Source organism: Triticum dicoccoides, chromosome 5A (assembly GCF_002162155.2).
Source record: "Triticum dicoccoides isolate Atlit2015 ecotype Zavitan chromosome 5A, WEW_v2.0, whole genome shotgun sequence".
NCBI classification, from domain to species: Eukaryota; Viridiplantae; Streptophyta; class Magnoliopsida; order Poales; family Poaceae; genus Triticum; species Triticum dicoccoides.
This window is the reverse complement of record NC_041388.1, coordinates 256,902,374-256,912,929: the sequence shown is the minus strand read 5'-3', so window position 1 is coordinate 256,912,929 and position 10,556 is coordinate 256,902,374. Positions and strand designations below refer to the sequence as shown.

At 44.9% G+C, this 10,556-nt stretch overlaps 1 protein-coding gene across 2 annotated transcripts; it reads right to left on the bottom strand.

The window, feature by feature from the left end:
• Positions 1-370: 370 nt before the first annotated feature.
• Positions 371-4,736, bottom strand: LOC119300873 (scarecrow-like protein 9). Of its 2 annotated transcripts, none has more exons than XM_037577771.1 (4): positions 4,415-4,736; positions 1,961-4,221; positions 1,621-1,783; positions 371-713 (listed from the first exon to the last, which is right to left on the bottom strand). In XM_037577771.1, exons 1-2 carry the CDS (start codon positions 4,551-4,553, stop codon positions 2,030-2,032), a joined length of 2,331 nt encoding a protein of 776 aa, XP_037433668.1. In that variant the 5' UTR covers positions 4,554-4,736; the 3' UTR covers positions 371-713; positions 1,621-1,783; positions 1,961-2,029. The 2 variants fall into 2 exon arrangements, with proteins under 2 accessions (XP_037433668.1, XP_037433667.1); XM_037577770.1 differs by having other exon boundaries at positions 371-627.
• Positions 4,737-10,556: the final 5,820 nt, after the last annotated feature.

Genomic DNA, 10,556 nt, shown 5'->3' with positions numbered 1-10,556 from the left:
AAACAAAGAAAAATACGCATATCAACAGTTGAGCTGAAAACAGCAGGGCAACTGACCAACAAAGTCAGCTTGTGAGTTGCAAGCGCAACTAAAAAGAGGTCGGCATTGGCAGCCAAAGAAAGCCAATAAATATTCAATGCAGAGATGGCGACAGCGATTGCATGCCCGCATCAACCATTATCCACCGATATCTTATCCTTATATTAGCACCGTCAACTGGTTTTTTAGACAGAAAATCAAAGTGGTGCCATGGAAAGTTGTAGCACTGCATGTTTTCTCAAATGCTCCAAACAAGTCCCCCACTGAAGCCCAAGGACCGCCGTTTCTCGACAGCATGCAACGCACACTGCGGAAGTAACCAAATGAAATGTGGATACTGGATCATATTTGATTTGACAATGCATATGCTGATGCTGAATCCAACTCATGCTTGCTAACATAGTGGATCCAGGAAAGTCAAGAGTACAAACATTAAGGTCCTAGGTGGTTGGCTAAACAATTAACTAGTAGTAGTAGAGAAGGCGGCTACTGCACAGACGCAATTGACACTCAGTTCTTACACAGGCACCCCCGCATCTTGATCTGGTGCAGTGCAACAACAATCTTGTTCACTCCTCAGGTTATTTTCTGGAAAGAGAAAGAGAAGAACATTTCATGACATTTTCAAATAACTGCTCCAAGAACATCCTGTGTTTCTAAAAGGATCGACATCCCTGCGAAAGAACATGCCAACGGTCTGACATTACCAAAGAATACATATCCATTTACGCCATCAATTATAGTTGCCAAACAACATGTAATTTCCAGTGGCATCAGACAAGTGATGATGAAAGATCAATGTTCTTTTTTGAGTTTTTCCATCAGGAAACGTTGGTATTTATTTACCATTTTCCCTATGGTACAACCAGACTAGCACAAATTAGTTTCCATACATAAAATACAATAACCATGGAACACAATCTACATAGCACATATGGATGTCAGCACCCCTATTTTTCAGCTTTCTAGAAACACGATGACGTGAGTTTCGGAAGTTTCTGACTGGGTAAACTAATAGAACCCTAGAGAGATTAAGTACAGGTATCAAAGCCCTTGAGTTGTGACAACACATAATCTTAAAATAAATTAGCGGCATGAAACTGTGAATCCCGAAGTGTGTGAAACAGGATCATGCCAATTTAGTTGACAAGCTCATGAGCCTTATTAACTTACCTACTTAACTATTAGTCATGAAAATTCACAAGTAATCTCATGTCTTGCTTAATTATTTCATACAACAATGCAATTGGGTGCTTCAGTTAGTTGTCTGATCAGATTACAACAATGGGCATCAAACAACAAGAACCAGACATGGCTCTGACCTTTGTTAGGCTCATGATGATAAAATGACTGCTACAAAAAACATATATACCCATTGAATTGATGATGCTGAACCCAAACTCGTTCTTATTAGCATAGATATCATACACTCAAGGAAGTCAAAAGTAGAAACCTTATGATACTGGGCACTTGATTAATTGATTAACTAATATAGAAGCTGTGATTTGGTTACTACTAATTAGGATGGTCATAGAAGTAACTAGAATGAAGAAAAGTAGGAATTAAATAAAGTAACAGTACCATGGCCAAGGGAGAGCTCAACCACTGCTCCTTTCCTCTAGCTTATCTTAGTACTGCCTAGTGGCTACATAGTCATAGATGCAACTACACTGAATTCGTATACAAGCACCCACATTAATCCGGTGCAGTGTGACAAGAGTCCTGTCATTCTTCAAGCCAATTCCTGGAGAAAAAATATTTTACGACATTGTCAAATTTCTGCTCCAAGAATCTATTGCACGTTCTTGAAAACCACAGTGCCAAAGATACATAGAGTTACACCATCAATTATTACAAATATTGTTGCACCTAAACAACCACTTACTAATACTATTGTACTTAAGAATAGCCCAGTGCATACCTTGGAATACTGGTGACTTGGCCAAGCTCTGCCTTCAACAATGGTGTAAGAGACATGCAGACGAAGAACCTAACTGTTATTATGCTTCCATGTAGTTATAGCATAAATTATCCTTCCTTTCCACCCTTGGAGGAGCCATCCACTGTCTTCGTCTATGACAAAATCTTTGTGATATATATCTTTCACTTTGTCTTTGGCTTTTATCACAATGTCCTGGTTTAACGGAGACTGAACAAATCCAGCCCTCAGGTTCCTGACTTGCCACTGTTTATATGTCTCTGGTCTCTCGACTCTGTCTGAGCCCTCACATGCAATCACATTGAGTGCCTCTCGGCCAAAGAGATCCCTCTCTATGAGCCTACGCTGGTCATCATCCCGCGGCACAGTTGCCTCAAGCATGTCAAACAATGCAGAGAAATGGAACAATGCCTCACGGAAACGTGTGATGAAGAAAGGAACACTGTATGACCCATTCACAATCCCATGGATGAAAATTGCTGGATTCACTTGCCTTATAGTGTTGAGCACCCTATTCCTAGGGCTGTCTACAGCCACTGTTTCGTCAATAAGATTTCTGAAACGGTACAGGCAATTAACAATCACCACTTCGTCTTTGCCAACCTTGAGATCCTCAGCACGGATGGTTTCCCACTTTGATGCTATGCCATGGTACTCAAAAGGCACCTCAAACTTCTTGGCATACTCCGCGAGCCTCTGTCCCGTCTCTTCGATGCGCTCGGTAGGGCGGAAACCAGGCTCGGGTACATCAATTCCCGTGATGCGAAGAATTGGTGGACCACCTTCCCTCTTGGAGAGACGCCTGATGAGGCATGGCCATTGGAGGCCAAAATAAATGCCAAAGTCAATTATGTGCACCTTCTTTGCATTTTTTGTCATGCTCAAGATTGTTTGATTGGAGAGGAAATGTGAGAGCCTCTTGAATGGGCATGCTGCAAAGTAAAGATGGTACGCCTTAAGCATGTCGGACGCGGTTGTCCGCTTTGCTACAAGCCTATGGTACTGCTGGCTCCCTGTACCAGCCAAGCGAGCCTCGAGACCCTGTGCAAAGCAAAACGCCAGCCTCTGGCTGCCATCCCCATTTACCTTAGAATGCTGTTTTATTTGCTTCAGCAACTCATTAGCAGTTCGGCGGTCATCAGCTGCCACTGCCTGTGCACAGTGGATGAGGATGGTCCTAAGGTCCACCACATCATTTTTTGTCGGCTTCCTGCCCCGTGTCTTCACCCCAGTTGTTCCTTTCGTTTGAATGACCTGAGAATTCTTGGAAGCTTCGCTGCGCATCTTTTCTCGCAGAACTGTAGCCTTCTTTTCAGTTTGACGAAACAAATCATCAAACATCTCAACCCAATCATCAGGCTCATCGGAACAGAATGCAGATTGTTTAATGTTTCGTCCTTCTATCAAGTCAAGATCTTCGCTCTGTCTGTTTTTCTTGGCCTTCAAGACCTCTGTCCTGCTGACATTGAAAGGAATGTCTTTCACTGCTTCTTGAGGCTTTGAGACACCAGCAGCTTCTAAATCAATCACTAGCTTATCACCACCAGGGAGAAACTTCTGTGCTTCCTCGACACCTCTCCTGAAATCCCAAGTTGGAAGGCTCTCGAACAAATACTCGGGGATCCTGCCGTTGGTGATCAAAGGATCTTCTAGTGACTCTGCTGCATCAGAAACACCACTTGATGAGGCAACCAGTGGCTGAGAAGATCGGCCACAGAAGCCGCGATAAGCTTCCAGCTGCTCAGAGTGTCCAACATTATGGCACTGGTTGCTATGAACAGCACCACCGATGCTGCCGCTAGTACCCACACTGGACAAGGACTGGGCATGACCACTGCTGCTGCTCTCACTGGGGCTGTCCAGGGACCAAGTGGTGAGCGTGCGGTCAGGGGACGGCGGGAACTTGTGCCCAAGGATGTCATAGAAGGGCTTTGCGGTGGCACGGAGCGTGGCGGACTCCTCCTGGTACACGCTGACCTTCTCATCAATGTCCTCCTCCATGAGCATCCGGCTGATGTAGTTGAGCGACTCGTCGGAGATGAACTCCCAGTCTTCGGGGTTGTCGGTCTCTGTGTTGGTGGCCCTGGAGAGGGTGGCCACGGGAGCATTGGGACTGGGTTCCGCGGCCGCATGGTGTGGGATCACCGGCTGCGGATCATTGAACATGAAGTACTCCGGTGCTCCGCAGAACTGAATCATTGAGTGGATCAGTGAGCCTGAAATGGTCTGGTGCTCCACAGAACCTGCGAAACATCATGGAATTCTTCAGTCAGAGAGAAGATGTCAAGCGATTGAGTTTGGGGTGAACCATCTATTTGATTTCTGAGCAGAAAATAACAGGAAGGAACACACTGACTAAAGCGCTGCAGTTCACGGACTTGGCAGGCTGGTGGCGATGACAGGCGGATCACGGACTGACGCTGGCACCATGCTCACCTGAAGGCATCGATCCTTGGCGAGGCGGACGGTGGCGGAGGGACCTCGCGGCCGCGAGGCCGAGGCCGAGGCCGGTGAGGTCCTGCGCGGGTGGGGCGGCGTGCGCGAGATCGCGGGGAGGCTGCGGGGTCGATGTCATCGCCTGCCGCCTCGTCGCCGCCGCAGCCGGGCCTCCGGTAGCCGCGCGGGATCGGCGGGGGAGGAGAGAGGGGGGCGCGGCGAGGGGCAGACAGAGAGAGAGAGGGGGAGAGAGGGGTGATTTGATTGGGGAGGCGGATCAAGTGTGCGCGGCTGGGCAGAGGGATTCCTCCTTTTGCTCAGTTCCCCAGCGGCGAGGTCTCTCGGGAGTTGGACCCGGAGCTGGTAAAAGGAAAAAAGAAATCGCGTCCCGTGATGGTGGCTGGCTAATAAGTAAGTCGAGTAAAAGATAATCGAGGTCTCAGAGATTTCCAGAACCTCGATGATGGTGGCTCCTGCATGCGAGGGTTTTCTTCTTTTCAGCACCGCGAATGCGACGCCCCCTCCGCAGGATTACGCTTTGATTACACCCGCCACGCAAGAGTTGGAGAAACACCCTCCCTCTCGTGAGCAAAATACATTTTGGCACGTGTGCTGATGGGCAGGCACGCACGCACCTACACCGTCGTTCATCTGTGCCGTGATCTGAAAACTCTTGTTTTTCCTAAATGATTAGATATATTATAAAAGTTTATCAAAATGCAGAGAATCTCAAACATAATAGAAAATATATCAAGATTTTAAGACCACCGAACGATGTTAGAACGAGTCATCAACGCGCAGGGCCGGTCCTAAGATTTCGGGGGCCCGGGGCAAAAAACAAAACCGGGGGCCCTTTATGCATCATGCATGTTTTGATATTTTTTAAAAGGGGTTACTCTTAACTTTTTATCGATGGAGTGAAAAAACGGCATGTCGACTTAGTTTTGTAATTTAACCGAATATGATTATATTAATTCTATCTTTCTTTAAATTTTGCCAAGGAAGTTGCACGCAGTGTATATTTCATATATAGTGTGCCACACACAAAAAATAATATTTGAACGGATCCTTATCACGCAGCTAGAATTACTTTATAATTTACAATGCTAAAATTAATTTAGCCACTTAAATAAATTAAATCGATCATGCATTCTCTAATTAATTCATCTCAGCTATTAGTATCACTACTCCATGGATCCTAGTAGTCATTCTCCCCCATTGTGTTTCATCGACTACCAACACAGCCAGATTCATTAATCAGAAAGCCGGACAACTATACCCTACTCTTCTTCGCTAATTCACCAGCTACTCCTATCTAGCAGAACCTAGATAGCTCTTGGATGATGAATCAAGAAGATGCTTACCTATTCTGTTGTTCAAAACTGGGGTATTGTTGCTCCTGTCCGACCAACATGAAATCACCCGAGTCGCCGTTGAAGGAGGAAGCATCGGTGAGGCCTCAGCGGGAGGATGTTGTGGCGGCGGGAGTTGTGCCTGATGTGTGCTTAAGGGATTTGTTTGCGGCTAGGTCGATCGCTGATGTTGTTGTGTGTGGGCCAGTGGGCCTACACGTGGGAAACGGAAATTCCACTAATTCAGGGAATCGTTGATTTACTTGCCCACTACTGCACCTTCATGTACAAGGCATTTTTTTTAGAATCCTTCACGTACAAGGCATGTTACACCTACATTAGCGCAGGGTCAATTTTTTTCACGGGCCTAATACACAGAGCACACATACGTGGGGCCCCCTACCTTTCGGGGGCCCGGGGCGGCCGGCCCCTGACCCCCCCCCCCCATCAGGGCCGGGCCTGTCAACGCGCTGCCCTATCGGAGTCAGTTTGACCTTGTTGATGCGATCCGAAAAGTCTTCATGCACATGCCCCTAAGGACCAGCGCGCTGGAGTCGCAGTCGTCGTCGTTGAACCCTTGTATAGATCTAAAGCACTTAACACCAAATCTGGCCACATGACGACAAACCCTAACATCACCACCTCAAGGAGGCGTCATGAATCTATGCCAGAGCTCTGTCGACTACGTCCAAATGGACGGACTCAAGAAGAATCGAACCCCGGAAGACAAACTCAAAGAAGAAGCGCCACCATCCGTCCGAGCGCCGCACGTGTGAGGACTAAAAAAAACTAACTTAAACTACTAACTGGAGCGGAGGCACCGAGATTCTCCTTCCCGCCATCGGCTGTCGAAGTGGCACACAGAGGGGAGGAGAATCCACAAGCTCGCCGGTGAAGTCTGGATGGGAAAGTTTGCCTTAACCGCTTAGCGTTATGTGAGGAAATGAGAGGAAGTCCCCTTATTGTCTTGTCTTTTATCCAAAAACTCCTTTGACGATAAATTGCTTGAAAATAGATAAAACTAGGAAGTCTATTAATACGAGACAATATACATGACGCTCTTGTCCTAGTGCATGTCGGTGCTAAAACCGTCAGATCTCGGGTAGGGGATCCCGAGTCGGTGAGCTGGGAACGATGGTAACAGGAAGAATAGGGACGCGATATTTACCCAGGTTTGGCCCTCTTTCTATATTGATTGTGGATGGGGTATAAAGTACAGTATGATCTACCTCGAGATAGTATGAACGGGTTCTAACCTCTAAACCTTGAAAAGCTTGCCTCTATAGACTAAACCCCACGGTTTATATAGGCACCAGAGGCATCTAGGGTTTACATATGGTCGGTTACGACATGGGGATAAACATGCCAATTATTCAAACACGCCTTGAAGTGTATGCCAACTCTTCGGAGGTCTCCATCTTGGTTATGCCAGGGGCCAGGGCATGTGGATCTCATTCTTCAATTGTTTGTGGCTTGTCGGCCTCGCCCATGAACAGTAGGCTGAAGCGGTGTGCACCCCCTATTTCAGGACATCGTCAGTAGCCCTGAACTTGTCTCCAAACCGAGGATACGAGCTCCTTCCTCGGGATAGCTTCATTATCTTGGTCTCCGGCTTTGTAGACGAGTTCGATCATTCATGTCGGCCCTCGAATTCCATATAGCTTCTTTCATTCTATCCCACGCAAGCGCTAGTGGCTCACGTTCTTCTTGCTTGAAACTGGTAATCTGAGAACGTAATTGCATAATCTTTGCAGATGAACAAAACTTAGATAATAATTTATTGCAACAATCATCCCAAGAAGTAATACTACCTCTGGGTAGAGCTAGAAGCCATTCCTTAGCTTTTCCTCTCAAAGAAAGGAAATAGACGCAACTTTAGAGCGTTAGGGTCATAATCTTTAATGTGTGTCATGTTGCACAATTTAGTAAAATTATGCAAGTGCATACTGGCATCCTCAGAAGTGTAGCCTCCAAATTGGACCCCTTGAACCATGGAAACTAAGTTTGGTTCGATCTCATACTCAGCGGCTGCAACCTCATGTTGTGTTATAGGTAGATGCATGAAGTTGTTGTTGGGAGTAGCATAACTCCCAAGATTATGAGCCATAGTAATATTTTTGTTTTTTCTCAACTGACAAAACTTGCAACAAAAATAAAAATTAAACTAAAAATAGAAAAGTAAAAACTAAAAAACTAACTTTAACAAAAACACTAAACACAAATACTAGGAATACTAAACTCCTCCCCGGCAACGGCGCCAGAAAAAGTGCTTAATACCTCCTTTTATTGATCCGGTAATGGAACAGAAAAGTGCATCCGCACCTATTTCCGAGAGGTGACCCTGGGTTACCAAACCCACGAGAGGAAGATTCCCTTGAAGCAATGGTCTCTAGTAAGCTTATGTTAAAGTGTCAAATCCAGCTTTTGACCGGATCAAGCAAGCAAATAGTGATTCAAACACTTATAATAAAAAGATGTACGGGTATGAGGTCTTAATGCTTACAACCATGTATTTATGTTTGGACCAGATATGATCTTAATTTGTACGCTGGAAGTCACCCATCGAGATGTGCTTGTTACGAATCGAAGTGGGGGAGTGTGTCCAAATAACATCTTGACTGGCACGAGTCCTGCATCAAGAATCATTGTCCTACCGCAGGCCATATCCGTCGAGCGAGGTGCTACCTCTTGAGCACTGCGTTGGTTTTCCCTTGAAGAGGAAAGGGTGAAGCAGCAAAGTAGCATAAGTATTTCCCTCAGTTTTTGAGAACCAAGGTATCAATCCAGTAGGAGGCCACGCATGAGTCCCTCGCACCTACACAAACAAATAAAATCCTCGCAACCAATGCAATAAAGGGGTTGTCAATCCCTTCACGGTCACTTACGAAAGTGAGATCTGATAGATATGATAAGATAATATTTTTGGTATTTTTATGATAAAGATGCAAAGTAAATAAAGCAAAATAAAAATGGCGCAGAAATAGCTTGTTAACGGGAGATCAATATGATGGAAAATAGACCCGGGGGCCATAGGTTTCACTAGTGGCTTCTCTTGAGAGCATAAGTATTACGGTGGGTAAACAAATTACTGTTGAGCAATTGACAAAATTGAGCATAGTTATGAGAATATCTAGGTATGATCATGTATGTAGGCATCACGTCCAAGACAAGTAGACCGACTCCTGCCTGCATCTACTACTATTACTCCACACATCGCCCGCTATCCAACATGCATCTAGAGTATTAAGTTGAAAAGAACAGAGTAACGCTTTAAGTAAGACGACATGATGTAGAGGGATAAACTCATGCAATATGATATAAACCCCATCTTGTTATCCTCGATGGCAACAATACAATACGTGCCTTGTTGCCCCTACTGTCACTGGGAAAGGACACCGCAAGATTGAACCCAAAGCTAAGCACTTCTCCCATTGCAAGAAAGATCAATCTAGTAGGGCAAACCAAACTGATAATTCGAAGAGACTTGCAAAGATAACCAATCATACATAAAAGAATTCAGAGAAGATTCAAATATTATTCATAGATAAACTTTATCATACACCCACAATTCTTCGGTCTCAACAAACACACCGCAAAAGAAGATTACATCGAATAGATCTCCACAAGAGAGGGGGAGAACATTGTATTGAGATCCAAAAAGAGAGAAGAAGCCATCTAGCTAATAACTATGGACCCGAAGGTCTGAAGTAAACTACTCACACATCATCGAAGAGGCTATGGTGTTGATGTACAAGCCCTCCGTGATCGATGCCCCCTCCGGCGGAGCTCCGGAAAAGGCCCCAAGATGGGATCTCACGGGTACAGAAAGGTTGCGGCGTTTTGGCTCTGTATCTGGTAGTTTGGGGGTACGTGGGTATATATAGGAGGAAAAAGTACGTCGGTGGAGCAACATGGTCCCCACGAGGGTGGAGGGCGCGCCTGGGGGGTAGGCGCGCCCCTACCTTGTGCATTCCTGGTAGCTTTCTTGACGTAGGGTCCAAGTCCTCTGGATCACGTTCGTTCCAAAAATCACATTCCCGAAGGTTTCATTCCGTTTGGAGTCCATTTGATATTCTTTTTCTGCGAAACTCTGAAGTAGGCAAAAAACAGCAATTCTGGGCTGGGCTTCCGGTTAATAGGCTAGTCCCAAAAATAATATAAAAGTGTATAATAAAGCCTAATAATGTCCAAAATAGAATATAATATAGCATGAAACAATAAAAAATTATAGATACGTTGGAGACGTATCAAGCATCCCCAAGCTTAATTCCTGCTCGTCCTCGAGTAGGTAAATGATAAAAATATAATTTTTGATGTGGAATGCTACTTGGCATAATTTCAATGTAATGCTCTTAATTGTGGTATGAATATTCATATTCGAAAGATTCAAGACAAAAGTTTAATATTGACATAAAAATAATAATACTTCAAGCATACTAACTAAGAAATTATGTCTTCTCAAAATAACATGGCCAAAGAAAGTTATCCCTACAAAATCATATAGTCTGGCTATGTTCTATCTTCACCACACAAAGTATTTAAATCATGCACAACCCCGATGACAAGCCAAGCAATCGTTTCATACTTTTGGTGTTCTCAAACTTTTTCAATCTTCATGCAATACATGAGTGTGAGCCATGGACATAGCACTATATATGGAATAGAATGGTGGTTGTGGAGAAGACAAAAAAGGAGAAGATAGCCTCACATCAACTAGGCATATCAACGGGCTATGGAGATGCCCATTAATAGATATCAATGTGAGTGAGTAGGGATTTCCATGCAACGGA

Excerpts from the sequence above, each read along its gene's own strand:
- LOC119300873 (XM_037577771.1), bottom strand. The coding sequence starts at position 4,553 with ATGACATCGACCCCGCAGCCTCCCCGCGATCTCGCGCACGCCGCCCCA. Across the intron at positions 4,222-4,414 it reads CCAAGGATCGATGCCTTCAG|GTTCTGTGGAGCACCAGACC; the intron begins GTGAGCATGGTG and ends GATGTTTCGCAG.